This window comes from Panthera onca, chromosome E1, assembly GCF_046562875.1.
Source record: "Panthera onca isolate mPanOnc1 chromosome E1, mPanOnc1 haplotype 2, whole genome shotgun sequence".
NCBI classification, from domain to species: Eukaryota; Metazoa; Chordata; class Mammalia; order Carnivora; family Felidae; genus Panthera; species Panthera onca.
This window is the reverse complement of record NC_138352.1, coordinates 8,781,350-8,806,874: the sequence shown is the minus strand read 5'-3', so window position 1 is coordinate 8,806,874 and position 25,525 is coordinate 8,781,350. Positions and strand designations below refer to the sequence as shown.

Here is a 25,525-nt window from a genome sequence, read left to right as displayed (position 1 = left end):
TGCATGCAGATGCGAGCGTGTGTCTGATGCTAAGGAAGTAATCCGTTCTTGCGCAATACAACAAAAGGGACCAAAAGCTACAGAGTGACGAACGAGTCCCGTCCCACCCCGTTCTTCTTCCTAAAGCCTGACGGGAGCCAGTTTCTTCCGTAACCCCCTAGACAAAAAGCCTGTGGCTAGACAAGCAAATACATTTTTATGCTTCGAGGAAATAGAACGTGCACAAATGGCAGCAGATTACGCGTCCGTTCTGCACCTTGCTTGTTTTCACTTACCGGTAGTTCCCCAAAATCGTTCCAGAGCCTGATGCTGCGGAGAATTCTCTAGCGTAGAAGTGCAATCATTTCCTGTAACCAGTGCCCTCTTGACGGACACGCAGGTCATTTTGGAGCTTTCACTGTTAACGAAACATAATGCTGCTAGGGGCACCCGGGTGGCTCAGTCAGTTTGAGCACCGGACTTCGGCTCAGGTCATGATCTCGCAGTTTGTGGGTTCGAGCCCCGCGTCAGGCTCTGGGCTGACAGCTCAGAGCCTGGAGGCTGCTTCAGATTCTGTGTCTCCCTCTCTCTCTGCCCTTCCCTGGCTCGCTATCTCCCTCTCTCTCTCTCTCTCAAAAATAAACATTTAATAAAAACCATAATGCTGCTAAGAAAAGCCGTCACTTTACCCATGCACAGGTGTGTCTGTGAAGGAGCAGTCCCGGGAAGAGCTGGGGATTGGGGTGGGGGGCAGGGAGGGGGAAGGCATGCATTTTTAGTTTCGATGGAACCTCCAGACTACTCTCTGTAGATATGGTCCCGAGCTACAACCCCACATAGTTGTGTGCACGCTCGCCTGGGTCCCTGCGGGCTGGCCAGCACGGGGCCCTATCGTGCTTTCGGATCGTGGCCCAAGGGATAGGAAAAAGCGATATCTTACTGAGTTTTATTTGCCTTTCTCTTATCAGGCGGTTCAGCATCTTTGTCTGTGTTTCAGAGTTATTTGTAATTCTTTTCTGTGAACTGTTCAGATCCTTTGTCCAGTTGGTTAGTTCATCTTTTTCTTCCTGATTTATGGGAATATTTTTTATACCGGGAAAATGAGCTCTTTGTCCATGATAGAAGTTGCAAATATTTTCCCCGAGTTTGTCATTTGTTGCCTTTTTGTTTATGGGTATTTTTTTTTTTTCCGTGCAGAATTTTTATATAGCTGAAGGTATCAATCTGTTCTATGACTTCCTGGACTTTGTCTAATACTGCATCACCGCCTGAAGACTATATATTTTTAAAACCTCTGTGACTTTCGTCTACTCCCTTTAGAATTTCATTTTTCTCGCTTAAAACACTGATGCATCCATCTAGCATTTATTTTGAGGAAACGTGTGAGGAAGAGATTCAGCTTTATTCCCTACCCCCCTACCCCCCCCCCGCCCCAAATGTCTCCCTAGCTGTTCCAAAGCCATTTGGTGAATAATTGATCTTTTCCCCACCGACTTGAAATTCTACTTTAATCATATATTAAATGATCCCATATGTACTGAGGTCTATTTCTAGATTCTGAGTCTGTCATTTCATCAGATTATTGGTGCAAGAACACACTGTTTTAATTATTGCAACTTTATAACATAGTTCGGTATCTGGGCTTGTCTTTTTCACCTATTACACTTTTACAGAATTTCTTAGGTATTCTTTTGTCATTTTTTTAAATTTTTTTAATGTTTTTTTAAATTTATTTTTGAGACAGAGAGAGACAAAGCATGAACGGGGGAGGGTCAGAGAGAGGGAGACACAGAATCTGAAACAGGCTCCAGGCTCTGAGCGGTCAGCACAGAGCCCGACGTGGGGCTCGAACTCACGGACCGTGAGATCATGACCCGAGCTGAAGTCGGCCGGCCACTTAACCGACTGAGCCACCCAGGCGCCCCTCTTTTGTCATTTTTTTAAGTGTGAACTTTAGATTCACTTTGTCTAGTTAAAAAAACTGTAGTGTGTATGTGTGTGTGTGTGCGTGTGTTTTCCAAGTGAGGAAAAGTTTAAGGGAATGGCACCCGTATAATATTGATTCTTTCAGTATTCAAGAATTCAAAATTCTTTCTCCTCCTTTCTCAGCTCCTTCCCACTGAGAAGGTGGCTAACAGGGCTGTTGTGTACAGTTGCACAAGTAGTAAACTGCACAATCCAAGCTCTTAGACTGTGAAAGGTGCTGCCGGTACCTGCCAACAGGGCATGAGCTCTTCCCTCCTGTAGTCTGCCCATCTGCCCACACGCTTAATAGTAAAGCATGTGCCTAAAGCGTGTGCCAGGCACCGTTTCTAACCTCGTTACGTTTGTTTTTTTTTTTTAATTTTTTTTTTCAACGTTTTTTATTTATTTTTGGGACAGAGAGAGACAGAGCATGAACGGGGGAGGGGCAGAGAGAGAGGGAGACACAGAATCGGAAACAGGCTCCAGGCTCCGAGCCATCAGCCCAGAGCCTGACGCGGGGCTCGAACTCACGGACCGCGAGATCGTGACCTGGCTGAAGTCGGACGCTTAACCGACTGCGCCACCCAGGCGCCCCACCTCGTTACATTTTTTAATTCATTTGATACAAGAAACGTATCCCCCAGTTTACAGCTAGGAGATTGAAATGCAAAAAGGTTATAAGTAAGCTCCCCAGGGTCAACGACTGGTGCATTCACGGCACAGACATCTCTCTCTGCACGTAAACGCACGTACACATGTGCCCAGACACACACTTGAACACACAAACACGTAGATACACACATAAGAGCACACACCTACACACACACACAGATACACACGGAGACTCAAGGACCCATAGACAATGCACACGGGTGCATGTGCACACCCGGCTGGCCCCCCCCGCCCCCCACCCCAGCATCCTTTCCCTGTCGGTGCCTCCCCCCTACTGCCGCACTGCCAGTCGCCCCGCCATCCCCTGCTTTTGGAAGACGGCAGGCGTATCAAGGGAAACCAGCTGGCTGCACTCCTGACATTGCTCAGTGCTGGGTAGGGCCTCCCCCCGCCAAATCCTTGTATCGGATGGCAGGGGGAGGGCGGACCACAATGCAGGGGCTGGGGGAGAGGAGCCTCAGTTCCTCCCAAGCTTCCTGGGGAGGATAACTAGGGATGGGGGATGCAGGGATGCTCGGGGCTCGGTGGTACCCAGCAGGTTCTCAGGAAAGGGCAGCCCCGCCCTCCTCTTCCCAGAGTCATTATCTCGGGCAGGGCAGCCGCTGGAATCAGCCCATCCCAGCTCCTGTTGCTGGGCTCCAGGCAGGCGCCCCGGAGAGCCCGAGCACTGAACTAGAACAGGCGGACGTGATAACAGGTTGCCCAGTGAACTGGGTTACGGAGGTGAGGGGGTCTGAGTGCAGAGCGCGTGTGCACACGTGTGCACGAGCGAGTGTGCAAGCGCCCGCCCTGCCCGCCCCCTCTGATGTTCTGGCTCTGAATCAGCCATCGGAGGGATTGAATCACTAGGAGTGTTATTGTTTTAAAACAAACGAGTGATGACAGGAACTAACAGAGGGTTTTTAAAAACACAATTCAAAGGGCTCTCAAATGCTGCTGGGGAATAGGAATGTGCCTTTGAAGTGCGAATGTGCCCATTTGTCAAACAGAGGCAGAGCCGCTGCCTCAGCAGAGTGGGCTGCGGGCAAATGGGTGCCTGCTCGCCTCTCTCCGCTTTGCTGCCACCGGAGGTGGGCGGGGGACCAGGGGACCAGGGGACCAGGGGTGGGTGCCACTCCCCCAGCACACTCCCCCAAAAGAGGACCTCCTGAAGGGCTTTGGAAGGCGGTAAGCTGCAGGATGGTTGTCGGGAGTGATGCAGAGATGGGGGGGAGGGGCTCAGCACCTGCCTGCCCTGGCTCTCCCTCCGTACACACCCAGGCTTGCCCTCCAGCGGCCCCCACAAAGTGAGCTGGTAGCAGGGATGAGGTTCAAGGAAGGCCCCTCCCCAGTAATCACAAGCTATGCACTCATGAGATTCAGACCTGGGGTGTAGGGTGGGGGCATGATGCCAGTTGACCCGGCCCCAGACGTATATCGCTGGTGCTCTGAGTGGTCGGTCTGCACTTGAACCCAGGGTGAGGCCTTGACGTGAATGTGAACCCACCTGCAGACCACAGACACCTAATTCTGGCCAAGTCTGAGGGTAAGAGGACAGAAGGATCAAACAACCTGGCGGTGGAGAGGGCCCGCCGGATGGACTCTGCCCATGATGCTTTTGACGGGCGCTCCCAGCCTTAGGGGCAGGACTCGGGACGTCCCTGCCACCTGACACTTGTATCAACCCACCCCTCCCCCGGTTTCTTTGTGACATTTATATTCCCTTTGACCAAAGGGCAGTAAGTGCCCCCAGAATCACAGGGTGTCCAGTGGATGGGGATCTCGAGGGGAGAGTGACAGAAAGCACCAGAACAGGGCGGTGGCAGCAGAGGCCGTGAGCCTGGCGCGGTCTGGGAGGAAGGAGGCCGAGAACTGGTTGGTAGGGGTGGAGGACTCCCTCTGAAGATCAAGCTCCGAAGTCAGACCGACCCAAGTTCAAGTCCTTCCCGGCCACGTGACCTTGAGCAAGTTAGCTGGCTGCACCTGCTCTGTCTGCCCAGGGCGCTAGGGCACCACGTGAGCAACCACCTGAAGGTGAGCAGTGCTAACTTGTGGCTTTGTGTCTCTGTTTACCACAGATGATGTGGCCCCCTATTTCAAGACGGAGCCGGTGCGAACGCAGGTGCACTTAGAGGGGAACCGCCTGGTGCTCACGTGCATGGCCGAGGGCAGCTGGCCGCTGGAATTCAAGTGGCTCCACAACAGCAGGGAGCTGACCAAGTTCTCGCTGGAGTACAGGCAAGCCTCCCCTCCCCTCTCTCCTGGCTGCCAGAGCCCCTGCTGTGCCCTGAAGGGGAACTAGGGTGGGGGGCCTGTGTGGCCATTTGGGGGACAGGGGTTCCCACACCAGTGCTACTGGGAGGCTGGGGTGGCGGAAGTCGGGGTGGAGGGGGGAAGACAGCCCTGCCCCAGGAGTATGAGGACCCTGCCTTGCTGAGCCCAATGGAGGATGTCTAGGTAGGGGGCCAGACGGAGTGGCTCATGCAACAAGGATTGAGGTCGGGGAGCTTACTCCCAGCAGCTGGGCTGTGGTCATGCCTGTGACCAGAGCCCATGCTCCCCAGCCCCCAGGAGAACTCTGCTATCTCCGGGGAGCACTGGGGGGGCTTGGATCCGACACACAGGTGGGGCATGTAGCAACCCGGGATCAGTAAGGGAAGGACGTCTTGTATTTGGGGGCACGGAAGTGGCCTGCCCAAGGCTTTTGGGCTTGTCCCTACTCCATGTTTGTGCCCGTGCCCTGAACTCTGGACTGGCCCTTCCCTCCCCAGGACACTGCCAAATGGGAGAACGGAGAGGAGGGAGGGGCACAGGGTCTTAGTGAAGGGGATTGCCGCCAGAAGCATGAGCAACGGGCGGCTGGGCCCCCCAAGCCCGGCCTGGCCTCCGGCCTTTCCTCCTGGCAATCCCTCCCTCCTCCCTCCGGAATCTCCACCTGCTTTCACCGCCTCCCCACCCCTGTGGCTGGTGATTAATCCCCAGGCCTGATGTGCATAATCGGTTTTGTTGGGGAAACAAGATTGTCTTGCCCTGGGGATGTTGATACAGATCTGCCGCCAGGGACCAGAATGCAAATAACAGGACGGTACTTAATTACTGGCCGATCTGTCCTTTCCAGAGAACCGTCCTTTTCTTTGCCAAGCAGGGAGGCCAGAGTTCAGGGCGACAACCCCCCACCCTGCCCCTTCCTCATCCCTTCTGCCCCAACCCTGGACTGGATCGGCTGGTGGACGTGGCCACTTTGTCAGAGGAGGGAGCTGGAGGGTCCAGGACAGGAGGACCACATTCCCCTCCGGATGGTGAGAGGCCAAGGAAGCAGGGGGCCTTCCAGTGCTGGCCACTCTGGGCGTTGGGTCTCCAGGGAGCCCACAAGGGAGACCAGGGGTGTCCCCTGAGCAGCCTCTGTGGCGGTTTGCACCCGGGGACCCAGAGCGCTCCTGGCTGCTACCTGGCGTCCCTGGGGCAGTTTTGACACCACAGGTGTAAGTGGCCTCCCAGCCTGCCCCTGACTTCTTCTGGCAGGAGGAGGAGGGTTGGGACTGCTAGGTTGCCAGTGTGGACGGTACACAGGGACAGCTGCTAAGGATCAGCTTAAGGATCAGACTTGCCCATGGATGCAACGGGCTTCCTCTGAAAACAGCTCTTTGTCTTGGAGGCGTCCAGGTAGTGGTCAGGGCCCCAGCTATTGATGATGGTAACGATCATCGGAATCACTGCCAATGAAAAGGAATTAACTACCTGGCAGGCGTTATGTGCGCCCTGTGTGATTATCTCATTCAATCCTGCCAGCCATCCTTTGAGAACGTTCGGTTATTTTTCCCATTCGACAGATGGGCAGACTGGGGCTCAGAGACATTAAACACTTCCCCCAAGGTCAGATGGTTGAGCTGGGCTTCAAATAGAAGTCGTCCGGCTCCAGGGCTGGAAATTCTTTACATCCAGCCTCTCGCTGAGGAAGGACTGTGACCGTGGCTTCCTTAATATGCATCCCAAGCAGCCTCTACTAAGTGTGCTTTGCAGGTTCTAGAAAACAAAGCAGAGAGGGGAATGCAAATACCGTTGAGCCTCGAACAGGATGGGCTGAGCCACACGGGTCCACTAACACGCGGGCGTTTTTGATAAATACAGCGCACACAGCACTGTAAATGTATTTTCTCTTTCGTACCGTGTTCGTAATAACATTTTCTTTTCTCTGGCTTACTTTCCTGGAAGACTACAGTATGTGATACATATAGCGTACAAAATAACGTGAGAATTGACGGTTAATGCTATCGGGAAGGCTTCCGGCCAACGTAGGTCTTAGTAGTTCAGTTGGAGGGGCGTGGGGGGTCAGAAGTCACACGTGGATTTTTGACTGCATGGGGGTCGGCTCTGTCTCTTACGTTGTCTGTGGGTGAGCTGTGTTCTGTTTCAGAGTTTTGGTTGGGTGGAAATTTCAGGGGGACGCAAACACACGTCCGGGGGGGAAACTCATCCCCTTGCCTCCTCACCCAGGAAGGCTGGCCGTGACGGCACGGCAGCCACCGGGTGCCCGAGTACAAGTCGGTTGGGATTTTGTTCTAATCAAATATGTGCTGTGCCCATAAGAAAGGTCTCTTCTCCGGGCGCCGGGGTTGGCTCAGTCGGTTGAGCGTCCGACTCTTGATTTGGGCTCATGGTTTGTGAGTTCGAGCGAGCCCCGCCTCAGACTCTGCGCTGACAGCGTGGAGCCTGCTTGGGATTCTGTCTCCCTCTCTCTCTGCCCCTCCCTCCCCTCTCAAAATAAATAAATAAACTTAAAAAAAAAAAAGGAAAGGAAAAGAATTAGTTGTAGACATCATGTCACTTCACCCCTAAGTAGAATTTCCCGAGAATAAGGCATTGCCCTATAGAACCACAGTGCAATTTTCACACTCAGAAAATTTCACAGCGAGGGGCGCCTGGGTGGCTCGGTCAGTTGAGCGTCCGACTCTTGATTTGGGCTCAGGTCATGATCCCAGGGTCAAGGGATCGAGCCCCGCATCAGGCTCTGTGCTGAGCATGGTTGAGATTCTCTTTCTCTCTCCCTCTACCCCTCTACCCCCCGCCTCAAAAGAAAAATTTTAAATTAAAAAAAAAAAAAAGAATGGAAAATTTCACATTGATACCTCTGTCCCAATTATGTCCTTTGTGGCCATTTTTATTATTGTTTGATACAAGATCTCATCAAGGACCACACATGAAATGTGGTTGTAATGACTCTTTAGACTCCTGAAATCTAGAACTATCCCTCATTGTTTCTTGCTACCTTTCACGACGTTGACGTTTCTAAGAGCTCAGCCAGTTTTGCAGAATGTCCCCTAGGGTAGATCTGTCCAGTTACATCCTCCTGATTAGATTCAGGTTAAACCTTCTTGGCAAGAAAATTACCCAGATGTGAGTCCTTCGTGCTTCATACCTGAAGACACTTCCTGTCACTTTGCCCCATTATTGGTGAGGTTACGTTTGATCAGCTGGTCAAGGTGATTTGCACCAGATTTCTCCACCGTCAAGGTCTGGAGGTATCGTTTTCCCTTTGTTTTTTTGTTTGTTTTGTTTGTTTTGTGTGTGTGTGTGTGTGTGTGTGTGTGTGTGTGTGTGTGTTTTAATGTTTATCTTTATTTTTGAGACCGAGAGAGACAGCATGAGCAGGGGAGAGGCAGAGAGAGAGGGAGACACAGAATCAGAAGCGGGCTCCAGGCTCTGAGCTGTCAGCACAGAGCCCAACGCAGGGCTCGAACTCGCCAACTGCAAGATCATGACCCAAGCCGAAGTCGGATGCTCAACCGACTGAGCCACCCAGGCGCCCCTTCCCTTTGAGGGATAACTCGAAACTGTGACTCTTCTCCTCCCCAGAAATCTCTCACTCGGTGATTGAGTATCCACTGAGGAGTCTAACCTGAATCAGTTATTACCTTTGTGGTTGTGATAAGCAGATTTTCTACTTCTATCTTTCCTTTTACTTTTGTTTGTCATTTTGGTGGGGGGGGGGGAGTAATCTTTTTTTTTAAATTTACATCCAAATTAGTTGGCATATAGTGCAACAATGATTTCAGGAGTAGATTCCTTAGTGCCCCTTACCCATTTAGCCCCTCCCCCTTCCCACAACCCCTCCCGTAACCCTTAGTTTGTTCTCCATATTTATGAGTCTCTTCTGTTTTGTCCCCCTCCCTGTTTTGATATTATTTTTGTTTCCCTTCCCTTATGTTCATTTGTTTTGTCTCTTAAAGTCCTCCTATGAGTGAAGTCATATGATATTTGTCTTTCTCAGACTAATTTCACTTAGCGTAATACCCTCCAGTTCCATCCGCATAGTTACAGATGGCAAGATTTCATTCTTTTTGATCGCCGAGTAATACTCCATTGTGTGTGTGTGTGTGTGTGTGTGTGTGTGTGTGTGTGTGTGTGTGTATATATATATATATATATATATATATATACACCACATTTTTATCCATTCATCCATCGATGGACATTTGGGCTCTTTCCATACTTTGGCTATTGCTGATAGTGCTGCTATAAACATGGGGGTGCATGTGTCCCTTTGAAATAGCACACTGTATCCCTTGGATAAACGCCTAGTAGTGCAATTGCTGGGTCGTAGGGTAGTTCTATTTTTAGTTTTTTGAGGAACCTCCATACCGTTTTCCAGAGTGGCTGCACCAGCTTGCATGCCCAATTTGTCATTCTTTTATAAAAAGGATCTTCCCTTTCTCACCTTCCTTTAAAATAATTTAGCATCAGTATGAACTCATGGATTATTTTTCTTATTCAGTGTGTTTCAATCTATCCCTGTCATTCTTCACTTTGATCCTCCGTAGTAACCCATAATCGGCCCGTGGAGCTTCCTCGAGCTGGATCCTGGGTCTTTTTGACATGTCGCTATTGGATTTCTAGCACTTTCTTGTTTTTTGGCTCAATAAAATGTACCGGATTCACCTTTGAAATAAATGCATACTGAAAATTGCAACCCAGAGGAGTTTGGCCGGCTTATCCCCTGCTTCTCCCACCACCGCTTGCCGCTGAGAACTTCCTAGTCTCTTGCGAACCCCAGGGCTTGAGTTGGGTGATAATATCCAATTTTCAGGCAGAAAGATGGCTGAATTTACTCAGCAAGTTGAGAGAAAATAAGATTGGAAGTGCCGCCATAAATTCCACTATGTTTCCTACTCCGTCTCCAAAGGAACAACGTTGCATTCACATCCACTCTCCACCGGCCTTCATTCTCAGTGGGATCTGAAACAGAATGGCCGTGGCGTGTGTGCACGTGTGTGACACCCACACGAAGGAAAGCCTGCCGCATCCTTCTGAGGACGAATGACCGTGGGGGGCAGAATGGAAATAGCATGGACCTCAGAGTTGGGCCCCCCTGAATACAGTCACCCTCCTACCACTTCCTGGCTCTGGGCCTTGGGCGGAATTAGCCACCCTGCCTCTCAGAATCGGGAGCAGTAATGCCCACTCTAGAAAGTTCCAGTAAGAATTCAGTGAGATTCTACGGGACAAGCCCAGTCCCTGCTGCAACAGGCATGAAATAAACAGCACCTGCTAGGATTATACAAAGTGTTTGTCTCGGTAGAATAGCAGGACAGATCTGGTAACAAACCAGCCGGACCTCGGGACCTCGTGTGCAAGCGAGCACATCTCCTCCTAGGTGGTCATGGGGGCTCTGTGCACCTGTCCGATGACACTGTTATGGTCCAGGACCCTCTTTAGAGCTCTTTTTGTGGTCAAGTGCTGTGAGAGCCCCTTGTTGGTGACATATGTTACCGGTTTTGAAGCCAGCCTTGAATTCCCAGTTTGAGAGTTCGGGGTACCGCTGTGGGTATAAAGCATTATCAGACTCTGAGCAAATGAGATCTCTTTTCCCATGTGGGTGGGATACTGCCTGGGAAGACCGTCCCAAAGGGTTGGGCACTGCCCCCACTGCCACCCCTCCACCAGTGGGACAGGTGCATGGCCTCTCCCAGTGGCTCTTGGTGTGTGTTGGGGTGGGTGGGAGGAGGTTGAACACAATACTTACTTGGAAGTATACGCTCTAATGTGTTTGTTAGCCTCTGTACATGCGCACACGTGTGGGGGGGTGGGTAGGTAGTTGGGTGGGTGGGTGTGATTCCTTCAGGCTCTTGTTTAACCATCGTGAGTCTATGTCTGGGTGAAGCACATTGGCCTGTTAGCCTAACTTCCTGACAGGGTGGGCTGGTAGCTCATGAAGGTCAGGCCCTCTTGTGCTGCCCCTGGAGTCTCTTCCCTCAGATCACTCTCCCCTATTCCCTCCCCTCGGCACCCCTCCTCTGCCCTCTCTTCCCCGCCTTCCACCCTCCAGGGCCCTCTCCCCAAGTCGAATCAGTTCTGCCTCACTTTGCATCATCCACTGAACCAGCCAGAACTGTGTGGCTGGGGACAACCCACACATGCACACACACACACACACACACACACACACACACACACACACACACACACTTAGATTCCCACGCATGGTTAACTGAACATACATCATCTCACAGCAGCACTAGGTGAGTGTTATTACCGTCATTTTGCAAAATGAGGAGACTGGAGCTCGGAGAAGTTCTGGAACTTGCCTGGAGTCATGAAGAGAGCAAGTGGCAGATCCAGGAAGGCTGTGTGACCCGTGTGGGTTCTTGTCCCACCTGTGTAGACGCACACGGGGTCCTGACGGGGCTCCTTCTGCCACGGTCCTGTCACCGTACGCCATTCCTCTGCCCTGAGAGGGCAGGAAGCCAGGGGCCCCGCAGACCCTGAGATGAGCAGGCGTGAGGAGGTAAGACGAGTGGAGGCCGAGTCCGACTCTGAGGCCCCGGCTGGCCCCTGGCTGGCGTGGAGAAGAGCAGGTGTGTGGAGGGGAAGCTCAGAAGAGCCAGGCAGGACACTGGCCAGCCCCAGGCTGCGTCCCCAGCCCCACGGCCAGGCTGATGTCCCTTGTGGGGGAGCTGTGTTGTCAGGGCACTGCCCGCGGGCTCAGCGGCAGAGAGAAGAAAGCCCCGTGGCTTAGGCAGAGACCCACGCATGCCGCAGCCCTCGCTATGGGCACAAAGCAGGGGACACATGTGGGGCAGCTGCAGCCTTTGAAATTCTTCAGAGAAGAGGATGAAGAGAAACTCTCCGGGCCAGCTGCTTTGTCTCTGGCTTGTCCTCTGGCCTCCCCTTAGAAGTGAGAGCAGGCGGCCGAGGCCAAGGATGCAGAGGCCAGCGGGCTCCTGGCAGGTGCTGGAGCATATACCACGTGGGTGCCCAGAACTGAGCCAACCTCTAACTAACAGCGGTTCTGAGAGATTAACGCTATTATTATCTCCACCTCCTAGCTGGGAGTCCCAGCTCAGAGAGATTCAGCAACTTACCCGAGGTCACACAGCCAGACCTGGGAAGTCAGGTTTTACCCAGGGTCTTTTGGACCCCGAGCCTGCATCCCACCCCCTGCTCCGAGCTGTCTTGCTGTGTTTGTCTCCCCCACCAACAGTGGTAGCATTGCAGGGCTCAACTTTCCAGGGATGGCCCCCGCCAGCCTCCTAAACCAGTGCAGGGGAACTAGTCACAGCTAACACAAGGAGCTTACGTGGGCCCAGCCCCGTCTCAAGGACTTCACGTATGTTAACTCTTGATGACGAACGCTTCAAGTGACCATGTACCCCATGCCAGGCCGTGCGCCAGCCCCTTTCCCGTAGGCACCTGTTCTCAATCCCCGTGCATCAGCAGCTCCTACAGGAGAGTCGTCTTGGTAGGGAGGGACGTGGGGCTTCAAGACTGAAGTCTCTGAACCAAGATGAGAGCCAGATCCTCTCCCTCCAGGTTTGATGGAGGAATATCGGGGGATGCTACTTTGCTCAGTCACAAGGCACGGATCTGGGACTCTCTGCCCACCTGGCACACAGCTGGTCAAGGAGGACAGTCAGGAAAGGCAGTGCCAGCCCCGCCCTTCCCACCGCCCTTGGGAAAGATTTATTCTAGCCGAGGAGCAGGACTCGTGGCTCATGTGCGCCCAGACTGAGGAGGGACAGCAGGTGTAAAGGCCTAGAGAAGTTGGGGGCAGCTTGTGGAAGATGTCGAACTTGAACCCAGAGGGGAAGAGGCATTGGCGGGGATGGGAAGTGAACGGGTGGAGCTCCCCTGAAGTGTAGACATTGGGTGCTAAATAAGACAGGGGAGCCCTGACCCCCATAGAGTGTGCGGTGCGGGATGGAAACAGCACTCAGTAACTCTTCACGTAATGCCGGACTCCAGTTTCGACAAGCGCCATCAAAGGTGAAGGACAGGTCGGAGAAGGTGTCACTGGGGACGCTGAGAATGAGCAGGGTTAGGCAGAGCTAGAAGAGGCAGAAGTGGGGCTTTGGAGACAGCCGTGTGCGCAGACAGAGGAACTGAAAGAAAGCTGGCACGGACAGGAGGTCAGGATGCTGGAGAAGCGGCCAGGGTCAGTCAAGTCGGGGCTCGCTGGCCCTCCCGGGGAGCTCTTCTCTTAGGCCAAAAGCTGTGTGGGGCCCTTGACTCGTTTTTCACAGAGAAGGGCCATGATCAGGTGTCCATTTCTAAACCCTGTAGCCAGGCACCGGGGCAGAGAGTGGACTGGAGGAGGACAGGCGAACGCCGGGGTGGACAGGGGTGATGGGAGGCGGGTGGCCGGGCCATCTTGGAGACAGTGGGGAGCAGAGGAGCAGAGGGGTCTGACACATATCCAGGAGGCAGAACTGAGCAGACGTGACGAGGGGCTGGACGTGCGGGTGAGGGAGGAAGGCAGGTGGAGAGGCAGGGACTTGGTGGAAGAAACCCTGGAAAAGCAGGGACACCGTGGGGAGTCTCCGTGCTCCCCTTGGGTGCGTGGAGAAACACCGGGTAGCAGCATCCAGCAGGCGAGGAAGATGCGCGCGCCTGGGGTGGGGAAGGAAAGCCCAAGCTGAAGATCTTGACTTAGGGATCACTGACATCAGCGTGACAGCGGACCCCGTGGGAACGTGGGAACGGGCAGGGCGAGAGAGCAGACGTAGCGCGGAGGAAAGAGCCCCAGGGCCCCCGAAAGCAAATAAACAAAAGAGGTGGGAACCTGCCCAACGGAATGAAAGCAAGAGGCCAAGACGGAGATCAGGGTGTCACAGAACGGGGAGGGGGTTTTGAGAAGGACCGAGTGGCCGGCTGTGTGTCGACGGCTGTGGGACACTAACAACGGTCAGCTAGGTGTAGGGACATAGGGGAGCTTAGGGACAGTGAGGGGGGCTGGATGAGGAGCCAGTGAAGGGGAAGATGTGAACGTGGCGGGGGGGCGAGACTGGGCCAGCGATGCTGCCCTGCGATCAGGGAGACACGGCCGGCACAGAATGGCGGAGGAAGGATCACGACTGCCAGGAGGGACATTCTGGGCTGCGTCCTGCAGGAGGCGGGCGGTCTTTGGAGGATTTGGGTCAAGGGCGCCTCAGGCCCCTGTGTGCCCTGGTCCTGCCCCTCTTCCCAGTCTCCTCCCTCACCCACGTCCTTGGCTAATGGGCGGAATGAGTCCTCTCCTGATGGTGTCTACTGTTCAGGACCACCTGCCTTTACCTCTCCCCAGTGACCTGCACTGTCCTCACTCACTTTTGCTGCCTGATCTTCCAAGGCTCAGTGCGAGCATCCCCCCCAGTAGGAGTCCCTGTCTTGACTGTGACTCAGTGTATGCCTTTGGGCAAATGACTTAAGCCCTGCCTCAGCTGCCCAGTCTGTTAAATGGGAATAATAACACCAGTTATTATAGGCTACCTCCCGGAGGGTCATGAGTGTCACGGAAGGTTAAGTGTATGGAAGGGTGGCTGGTCATCGATGGCTGTGTAAGCGGAAATGGCGGCCTTCCAGGCCACCAAGCGAACACCACCCACCCATGTCCACGCCGCGGGGCAGGCTGTCCCCGCCTCTTTCTGTCTGGCCACACTCTCCTCCCAGTGCTTGTAAGGAGGCTCCGGACCCCTCTTCCTCAACAAAGCCAGACCCTCCCCTCCCCCCCAACCCCATTGCCAGCCTCTTTGGAGATAAACTCTGATTTGGCCATGAGTTTGGACATCCTGTCTGAAAATTGAAGGCTGCCGGTGAGGAAGCTGAAGTGCAGGAATTAGTTATGATGGGCATAAATTGAATTTTAATAGAGATGTACGTGGCCTGGAGCCAGTGTACTCAGGCAGAGGGAAGGTAGTAATTAAAAGTTAACGAGTTTAGAAATGTCGTAATCCTCGGGGAGGGATGGGGGAGGTGGGCTGGGAGGAGAAAGAGGCCCCCAGCCAAGCGTGCTGTCCTTCCCCTGACCCAGAGGCCCCCCTCCCGCTCCGGCGGAGCCCGGGAAGGGAGGAGGGGTGCAGGGAGCCCAGCCAGCCCCGCGCCTGCACACACAGGGCCGGCTTTCAACGATGGGGGAGGGAGCAGGGTTAGAGGGACCCCCCAGGTGATACCCTGTGCCGCCCACGAAGAAGACCGTGACCAGAGCAGGGTTTCTTAGCCCGGGCACTGTTAACATTGGTGGCAGATCGCGTTTTGTCGTGGGGACTGCCGCGTGGACGGCAGGGGGGGTTAGCGGCACCCCTGGTCTCCACGCACTACATCCCAGTAGCCCCCTCCCTGAAATGTGACAGCCAGAAATGTCTCCAGCACCACCAAGTGTGCCTTAGAGGGCCACATCCACCCCGTTGAGAACGAGTGGTCGAGAGCAAGGTGCCGGTGCCGCCCCCCCTGCCCAGACTCTCCCAGCTGGAGCCACCAGAGCTTCCCGGGTGCAAGCAGGCGTCCAGTCCCACACCCTAGAGTCGGCGGCTGGCTTGGCATTGGGGGACATGAGGGTGGAACTGGCTGGCCACCCTCCAGCCCCTTGTGGGGGGGGGGGGTCTCTCCTCCCCCCACCCAGTCCAAATTGATGGGACTTCCTGTTGCAATAGAACTGCTTTCCTTCCACGCTCCATTTGTTCCCTGGGCATGGGATGCACGGGCAGGTAGGACAGATCCATTGCACAGATGAGAATATGGAGGCTCGGAGAGACCCAAGTTCATTTACCCAGTGGGCAGAAGGGTCCGCTCCCGAGGTGTAAATAAGGAGTCCTAGTCGGCTCTAGGTGAGGAGCTTGGGCTGGAAGACAAGTTGGCATCTCAGTTACTTGGAGCGGCCATGACCCCTGTCCCCACAGGGGCCCAGGAGCACTGGGGTGGGGGCCTCCCCCTGCTTTGGGACAGCTTCTTCCTGGCCACGGGGGATTGCTGGTGAGTGACAGGAGAAGCCAAGAAGCCGGGAGAGAAGCGACAGGGAGAGAGCCCCGCAGGGTCAGGGCAGGTAGTGGGCAGCAAGGGGCACAGCTGGCTCCCTGTGCCTCAGGTTGACGCGGCAATAATTATGTCAATTAAGATGAATAAGTTCGAAATGTAAGGGGGAAAAGGGAAACAAGAAGCAAAAGTCTCAGAAACATTGGCTGTCTCAGTTTCCATAGCAACCTGTCTCCTCACATCCTCACTAATGGGTCCTGGCTTGGGGAGGAAGTGGGCCCCCCACTCCCTCCAGGGCCAGAGACTCGTGGTGGGTGTCACCTCACTGGACCCCAGCTGAGGCCTCGGGGAGGTGGGGGCACAAGCCCGGAGCCGTGACACCGTCACGCGGCCACAGAACGATGGCCCGGTTGGCATCTAGGCTGAGCCCTCCATCCTGCAGCTGGGACTCTCCGTAGCCGGGAGACGAAAGTGACTTTCCTCAGGGACCAGACCGGGTGGGAGGGTCAGAGCTGCCATTCAAACCCAGGCTCCCTGCACCAGCATCCGGGGCTGCTGGGGTCTGACCGGGCTACCCAGTTGTGCAGAGTTCTGGTCTGGTAGAGAGCAAAGACTCCAGGATCCAGGTTGATTTGGTGACGTTTTCCTCATCAGGCTGAACCCCTCAGGAGGTGGGAGGGATGCCCTGTGCTGGGGGAGGCGGTTCTGGCCTCCCCTCTCTCTGCCCTTGGATGTCTTCTGAGTTCTCCCAGTGTCCCCACGGCTTCAGAGCACCACCCTGAGGAGTCATGGCCCCGAGAGCCCTTGCAGGGGCGGGGGGGCAGGGAGGACATTCCAGGCATCATGGGTTCCCCCGAAGCTGGGGCAGGCAGAGAGAAGCTGCTGTCTTTCTTCTGCGGACATGGTAGGTAGGCACAGCTCTGGGTGTCCCGCCACAGCCCACGCACAGGCCACCCGCAGGACCCATCACACGGGCGCCCATGGTGTGTGCTCACTCACCAGCGTCCCGGTGGGTCACGCCCACAGGCGGCCCGAGGAACCCACAAAGCAGTAACTACACTTCCCATTTATAGATGCAGAAACTGACACCCAAGGGGTAAAGTTAACACATCCAGGGTTATGCTGCAAATTAGGGATGAGGCCAGGGATGTGCACCGGCTGCCAGCTTCACTGCCGGAACATTCTAGAACACAGAGGTGTGCGCACACAAGCCACGCCCTCTCTTCCCCACCCTCCCCTCCTCCCACTTGGCAGTGACTGACAGATTCTCCAGAGCCCGTCCCAGCAGCCCTGGGACAGGTGGCCTGGGGACCCAGACCCCCCACAGTACGGGACGGAACACGCTGGAGAAGTGCTCACTACCGCTTTAATGAAAGGCCCCCCAAGAAAGCTCTTCTCTGATGAGCTGAGGCTATTTATTTCTGCCACAAGGAAACTTAACATGCAAATTAGGAAGGGCTTGATCATTCATCACCTGAAATTGACACATTTGAATCTGGCCTGAATCCCTGGGAACCGGTGCACAGAGATGGGCGTAGGGTGGACATGTGCGGCCCAAGGTCCTTAGGGAGGCGGGGAGGGGTGGCGTCCATCAGAGGCACATATGTTTTTTATCTGGGATAGTCCAATGTGTGAGATGTTCATTCCTTCTCCCCACACGTCTGGACTGGAGACCCCAGCGTGCCCTAAGAACGCCCCCTCCCCAGATCTTCCTGTGGGCCTCTCCCTCATTGGCTTTCAGCCAGGACACAGAAACTAATTAGATCTTGACTCAGTTATGCGCTCAGGCAGGCAAATGGTCTAGACAGGTGCCTGGGGAGTTGGTAATGACCCCTGCTTCCTGGGGGCTGACTCCCCTCTCCCCACCCATACCCCTCAGAGCCCCTTTCTGGCCCATGTGTGGGATTTCTCTGTGTGGGAGGGTTCAGGCGGTCTCTGCCCTGTGTCTTTGTCCCCATCAAGAGAAGTCACTGCAATGGCCCGCTTTTCTGCCCTCTGGCTCATAGGGTACCGAGGTGTCTGTGACTTTGAATTTCCCACTCTGGCCAAGGGAGAGACCTGCTCCCAGCCGGCTGCCCAAGTCTCCTGCCCCACAGAGCCTCCTGGGAGTGGTAGGAGGGGTGGGGGTTGGGAAGGGGAGTTTCAGCTCCAACTGGCATCTCTGGGGTCTCAGTGTCAGCGGGGAGCCGGGGGGGGATCATCCAGGGCTTAGGGAAGGGAGAGGCCATTCTTCCTGCAGAATGGGGGAAGGGTGACCAAAAGAGATCATCTCACCAAAGATCTTGAGCAGACCGTGGAGGTCTGCACCTGCTCCTTTACCCTTGACCCCTAGGGAACCATACAGAGCTGGGGAGCCTCTGCCCACAGGAGCATTCCCAGCCTGCTCCCGGCCCCAGCCTCCAGTCAGTTACCTATTGCTGCCCAGAAAAACGCCCCAAAACTTCCTGGCTAAACAACCATGATTTATCATTTCTCTGCTGGCCATCTGCTGGGCTGGGCTGGGCTGGGCTGGGCTGGGCTGGCCTGGGCTGGCCTGGGCTGGGCTGGACAGCTGTGGTACAGGCCTTTCTTCCTGTGGCTTACCATCCTTCATGGCCTAGTGGTCTTGGGGGCCTGGTGGTCTGAGAGGTGAATACAGAAGCTGCAAGGCTCTTGAGGCCTGGGCTTTGGAATGTGCCACCAGATTCTATTGGTGAAAGCAAGTCACAAGGGCAGCCTGGGATTGGAGCCATTGCAAAATATTAGGGCCGTGCTCTCGAGTCTCCCAACCTCCACTCAGATCCGGCCGGTGCCTGGCAGTCGGCACGGATTACCTTTTCCAGATGGCAGCTCACAGGCGGGTCCTCAGGGCCTCATTAACACAGTTCTGGCCTGGTTCCCCCACTAAGTTTCCCTGAAGTCACCTCCGAGGGTGACTTTGGAAAACCCAAGGGGAACGGGCAGAGATGGCAGTGAGTCATGCTGGACAAAGGCCAGAAAAGTCGGGGCCGGTGGGATTGTTTGCAGAGCTAGCTGCCTGGGGTCTGAGCAGGTGTTCACGAGGATGGGGAGGAGAGGTGTCTCAGGGCCCCAGGGCTCAGGGCATCTACCACCACAGCTCGTAACATGAGACGCCATGGAGCCCCGACCTTGCCACTGCTTCCCCGACTGGCTTGCTGGGCAAGGACTTGACGGGGAAGAGTGGGCTTCGGGCGCCGGGTTTGGGGGCTGTTAGAGAGGGCTGAGGGCAGTGCTCCCTCCTCGCGGGACAGATGGCTAGGTGAAAAATAATAACATTAATAACCCCCGTGGCAGCTAACTCTTAGCGAGCTGTGGCACACCTCACGTACAGCCCTGTCCTGTCCTTTCCAGGTCCCATCTCATGACACCCTCACAGTGTGCCCGCAGGGAGGGACTACAGCGTGATGGTTAAGAGCACAAAATCTAGAGGCAGCCTCCTGGGGCTCTGCCACCTGCTGTGTGATCTTGGGCAGATTACTTAACCTCTCTGTGCCTTGGTTTCCTCAGCTTTTTTTCATCTGCCAAATTTGGATAAAATGGATTCTGACCTCACAGAGTAGCTAATGAGGGACGAGTGCAATACCATAATACAAAGCACTTAAGATAGCGCCTGGTTTATATTATTGTTACTAATTAGTATTATCATTACCTCTGTCTTATAGACGAGGACGTGGAAGCACAGAGAGGTCAGACAATTGGCCCAAGGTCACACATACACTGACCGTCAAAAACCCTCCTCCTCCACCAGTGCCCACCAGCGCTCACAGCCTTTGCCCCCAAAGCCCCCAGCGCGGCGTTCGACCCCACTGGTTGTTTGGGTGCAGGTTTCTGATCTTGGCGGGAGGGCAGCCACGACTCTCACAGGGGGAGACGTAACCCAGAGCCAGGAGCTGGGGGAGGGCACAGGACTCAGACGCTTTCCCTGCCCGGTGCCTGAGCCTTGGGACTCGGAGAGGAGACATGCAGTGAAGCCTTGCCTCAGGTAGAACATCAGCCGTGACCTTGAAGCAGGTCCACCCGAGGAACCCAGTGGGCATCTCATCACGTGCCCCCCTCCCCGCCCTGCTGCACTACCCAGCAGCAGGCACTCAGGATGGCCGGGGAGGCCTCCTCCCAGCTTCCCTCCACCTGACCCGCCCAGGCAAGCTGCAGGGACCCCCGGGGAGACTGTGGTTCATCCTCCAGCCTTATCAACATTCATTAATCCCACAAACATCTGGCCTGGGGAAATCAGGAGCCTGGTGAAGGCCAGGGAGCAGGGCTCAGCTGGGCAGAGCCTGGCAGGGTTCACACCATCGCCCGCACTCAGTGCCCATCTAGAGCTCCCCCCCTCCAAATTAGTGCTTCTAACACACGTGCGCCCCGCCTCCTCAGTGCGAATTAGCCCTTATCCCTTGTGGTGGTTAAAGGGGCCCTCACAAAGTCCCTCCTGCTCAAAGACGAGCAAGTCCCTATTCACTTCTGTTCTCTGAGACTCAGAGATGCCCAGGGGCCAATGTTTAGCTCCCAGGGGCAGCACACTGTCTTGGCGGGTAGCAATGGGTACAGAATGGACTCAGAGTAGAACTGGGGAGCCATGCATTTCCAAGCAGGGTATGACGGTGGCAGAAACATCTTCGTCTAAACACAAGTGGCTGACGGGAGCACAACACCACAGACTCACGGTCTTACTGTTCTTACCGCCGTGCCCGCTGCTCACACTAACCCAGTGCCTGGCACATAGTGGGCACTCCAGGCCGGGTGGAACGGTTCACGGTAACAGGAAACACATCCGGACGCGTTTCTTGAGTGGTTCCCAAGTGTCAGACGCCATGTGAAGCGCTTGGCAATCAGTTCTGTTCACGTGTAAAAACCGCCCCGCCGTGCAAAATCACGCAGTAAAAACCACAAGCTAATGGGGGAAATGGGGGCGAGGGAACGACCTTCAAAAACTTCATTAGGGACACACGAAACAAAAGAGAGCAGCCTACTGAAGGCGCTCGCACGGTCTCCCGCGCGTTCCGTGGGTGAGAAATTCGTAAATACGACAATAAATCTGACACTTGGCCTCGGAAAAGGCCCGCAGCCGGCTTGTGAAGCTTGCTGGTCCCGAGTTTTTGTGAGGTGCGGGAGGGAGCGGTGTCTGAGATGGAAAGGAAAGCTGTCAGACCAGATAGGGGCAGGTGAGCAGAGGGTGCTTTGGGGGGCGGGGCGGGGCTGTGGTTCTGTACGTTTACCCGGTGTTTCTTATGGATGAGTCACGCGTGGGCAAATGCTAAACTGCAGTGAGGCTCGGATGTTCCCCCGATGTGTCCCTGCAGCGTGGAGGAAGAAGGCTTCTGGGGGGCCCTCCCTCCCGCCCGGCCGGCAGGTCTAATTAGGAGGCCGCTTCTCTGCCATTAAAATAGACGGCCTCACTCTGTGCACCTGAGAGGCTGGGGAGTCCCAGACAGAGCGAAGAGGCTGCTTGGCCCAGCCCTCTACGATTTGGCCACAGAGCACAAGCAGTCTGGCTCCTTGAGGCCAGATTTCCATGCAGCCTGTTACTAGGTGTAAAAAAAAAAAAAAGGCCCCTGAGGAATTTCTGCCAGATGCCAGAAGCCCAGGACAAAGGAGCCTCCTTTTCTGCGAAGGAGAAGTAGCCATGGGGGGAAATTCCAGAGCATCACTGTAAGCAGAAGACAGGCCACACTTCTTGCCTTTTTCTGTTGTTCCTTTTTCTTTTTTTTTTTTTTCCAGTAGCCACACTGGCACCCCTCAAGCCTCAGGATTCCTTCCTTCCCAGTCACCTTTTAAAAATCCACACTGAATTGTCTGCAAGTTTGAACTCCTTGAACGCAGATTTTGCCTTCTCTGTTCCTTTCTGTCTGTTCCCGGTAATAATAGTGTCCCGCCCCAGTCTTTGCAACAACGATCCCACATCTTGTTACTCTTGGCTCTTAGAGGATTCTCTCTGCGGGGCTCCTGGGGCAGGACAGGTCCGGGCAGCTCCCGGGGAGGCATTTCGCTCTGGGATGTGCCCGCTACCCAGCCAGGGCACCGGGTCAGGGGCAGGCGTGGGGCGGGGACATGTCTGGATTCAGGTGGGCCTGACTTTGAATGTCGCTTTGCTGCCCTCTAGCTGGGTGACCTCGGGTGACTTGCTCAACCTTTCTGAGCCCAGGTCCCTGGCTATGAAACGGGACAGGAGTCCCTTCTCCCTGCAGTAAACGCGGAGGTGAGCCAGATAATGTACGTCCAGTGTTTGCTGGGAACTGGATGCTCTTATCATTGTTGGGGGCGTGGGGGCGGTCCCTGCTTAATCTCCCCGTGGTGACAGTGTGGCCACTTCAGACCTCCCTCCCCCCGCACCTGTCTTCTTGCTCCATGTCTGTGAGAACCACCCTGCTGATGCCAGCCTTTAATGAAGTGCTTTTCCTTATTCCTCGAGAGCAGTTAATTGGCCCGGAAGGTCCCAGGGCGGACAGCACCATCCCCGGCCAACTCAAGCCAGGGCTGTCACAGTGTTACAGCCTCCAGCTCAATAATGCCACCAGCCGTCTCATTGACCACAGTTCCTGAGATCAATTCGAGCATCGAACATCGTGGCTTCTCCTGGTAGAGCAGGGAGGTTCGGGACCACACACGGGGCTCACAGGTAGCAGGAACGCCAGGACAGGGATGGGAGGCTCTGCAGAGGGTCCTCTGCTTTCTAAACGAACCATCCGTGCTTGTAGGGACACCTGGGTGGTTCCGTCGGTTGACTATCCGGCTTTGGCTCAGGTCATGATCTCAGGGTTCATGGGTTCGAGCCCTGCGTCGGGCTCTCTGCTGATGGCTCAGAGCCTACAGCCCGCTTCAGATTCTGTCTCAGGCTCTCTCTGCCCCTCCCCTGTTGTGCTCTCTCTGTCTCTAAAATAAATATTAAAAAAGTTAAAAAAACAAAACAAGAAAGTGGTTGCACAAGCCCACACGCTGTGCCTTATGCGAGCAGCCAGCCCTGCTGGAGGCGGGAGGGGAGAGACTCTTTTCCTCGCCTTTTCCGACTTCTAGAGGCCGCCTGCATCCCTTGGCTGTCGGCCCTGCACCCCTCCAGCTTCTGCTGTCCTTCTCACATCGCCCTCTCAGAAGGACCCTTGGGATCACGTCAGGCCCAGCAAGTAATCCGAGATAGATGTCCGTGGCTCGTGGTCCTTCAGTAAATCACAGCTGCCGAGTCCCTGCTGCGTGTGAGCTTGCCAGAGGTACTGTCACAAAGTGCCACAAGCCAGGGGGCTTGAAACAACAGACCTTGATTCTCTCTCAGTTCTGGACACCGGAAGTCTGAAATCAAGGTGTCCGCGGGGCCCGTCTCCCTGAAGGCTCCAGGGGAAATGCATTTCATGGCTCTCTTCTAGCTCGTGGTGTGGTTGGCGCCCCTTGGGGTTAGGATGTCAACACATCTTTTTGGGGGGACCCAATTCAACCATCATATCCTAGAAGGTGACATACTCGTGGGCTTTGGGAATTCAGATGTGGACATCTTTGGCGGGGGGCGGGGGGGGCATTATTTGGCCTTCCATGGTGCACGGGGGACATGGGACAGCATACAAGATGTGGCCTCAGGGAGACACGTGCAAGTACATAGGACATTACATTAAGTTGTGACAAATGCACCAGATTTGGGACAACCCAGAGGGTGTTCGAGAAGGCTTCCTGGAAGGGACATCCTGTTACCGAAAAACCGAGTTTGGCTGCCTGTTGCTCAAAAAGCCAATATCCAAGAGACCAGTTTTTAATTAATTTTTTTGTTTATTCATTTTTTGAGAGAGAGAGAGAGAGAGAGAGAAAGAGTCGAGTGGGGGGAGGGGCAGAGAGAGAGGGAGACACAGAATCCGAAGCAGGCTCCAGGCTCCAAGCTGTCAGCACAGAGCCCGATACGGGGCTTGAACTCATGAACCATGAGATCGTGACCTGAGCCTAAGTTGGACGCCCAACCAATTGAGCCACCCAAGTGCCCGCCAAGAGACCAGTTTTGACTGAAAAGGAATATGAGCTTATTCAGGAGGCCAGCAAGTTGGATTCTTATCCAAAGTCCAACTCTAAGCTCTCTGCCTGGCCCCAGAGATTTTTAAAGGGTTTTAATCAGCTAAGGGAGTACAGCGGTCTGTGACATTTCTTGATTATGTGCAGACTCGATGATGCCAGCTACAGAGTTATCTCGGTGCTCAGAGGTTGTACAAGAAGTTCTAGATCTTTGATGCCTGGGGTGTGGGAGGGGGACTGTGCAAGAGAGCCTGGTGATGTGCACAAGTGCTCTGTTCTTTCTGCAAAGGAGGTCAGGGTCTCCAGATGCACAGAGGGAGGTCAGTAAAGTCATTGGTGTGCCCTTAAAAAAGAAAAACATTTTGCTAAAAGATTGCTGCACTAATCAGAAAGTCAAGGCGGCTTCATCAGACTGGCTGGCCTCTGTGGCCTGAAAAAGTTCTGATCCTTCGCTCCCCAAGGCCAATGGTCTGCAAATCTCAAAAGAAAGTAAATTAGCTGTGTTACAGATGAAGGACCTTAGGTCAGCAGGCAAGGAGTGTGTTACCTTGAAGTGGGTTAACCCTTAAGACCGGCTGTTACAATCCTGGCTGGAAGCAGAGAGGAACCCTGTGGGCTGAGGGGCTGCACATGAAGAGGCGAGGGGCGGCCCGTTTTCATCAGAAACTTCCAGAAGTTTGGGAGAGCTGGAGAGCGGGACCAGAGGGGATCTTTCCACTTCCCGGAGGCAGGGGTCTTCCTGAGCCCCCGTGCCCAGCCCGGTCCCTGCAGGCTGCGGGTGCTGCAGGCGCCTGCAGATGTAAGTCCTGGCTGCCCCCTGACTGCCACCCAGCGCTCCGGGGTTCCAGCCACCCCCGTGTGCCCGCGGGGGGGATGCACTGAGGCAGGAAGGGATGAGTGGCCCAGCGTCCATCTCCCCCATATTCTGTAGTCAGAGTCAGGGGGCCTCTTCTGTCTATTGTGACAGCCTCCACTCTGCAGTCCTCCGGGTGGCGGGGGGCACCCACCGTACCCGAGTCCTCCACTATTCGAACATCCACATGACCGTCTCACGCCTTCCAAGGACCCTGGGGGGGAGGATGCTCACCTGGCCTGGGCCTCGCAGTCACCTCTCCTGCTCCTGCTCCTCACTCAAACCTCCTCACTCAAACCTCCCCCTGAGGCTGCCGCCTCCCTTCAAAGGGCGACCCCTCCCCCGGCCTGAGCATACGGCTCCCTTCCTTCCCCAGAGTGCCAGTAGCAGAAGCCAGTTGGGCGCGACACTCTTACCGAGGATGTGGGAGGGGAATTACAGCACAGGACAGAAAGCGCTTAAAATAGAGCATAAATCACTGTTCCTGAATTTGCCCTGACAGCCCTCGCCACGGGGTGTATCTTCCTGGCATCATCCTACCGGGGCCAGTCGTCCTCAGGATCGTCTGCTTCCTGTGCGGGGGTAAATCTTGCCTCTGCGTGTGTGTGTGTGTGTGTGTGTGTGTGTGTGTGTGTGTGTGTCCCTGTCTCTCCCTGTGTCTCTGTTTCTCTCCCCACCCCACCATCTCATTCTCTTTCTCTCTCTCTCTTTCTTTCTCTCTTCCTCTCTTTCTCTCTCTCCTCCCTACTTGCCCGTGAATTCCAGATCCTTCAGGCTGTTGCCAGAGGGAAAACGACATGCCCAGTGAGTGCATCATACAGAACAGTTGAGCTGTGTTCCTGGTGCCTCTCATACCTGAGCCCCTTCCATAAC

General features: G+C 54.8%; 1 protein-coding gene across 2 annotated transcripts in view; it reads left to right on the top strand.

Annotated features, from left to right (window-relative positions):
• The window catches only part of SDK2 (sidekick cell adhesion molecule 2), a 264,926-nt gene that overhangs the window by 121,887 nt on the left and 117,514 nt on the right, over nt 1-25,525 (top strand). For both annotated transcript variants that reach the window (XM_078438221.2, XM_078438220.2), the window contains exon 2: nt 4,674-4,833. In XM_078438221.2, coding sequence (XP_078294347.1) covers nt 4,674-4,833 — 160 coding nt within the window. The remainder of the gene's footprint in view (nt 1-4,673; nt 4,834-25,525) is intronic.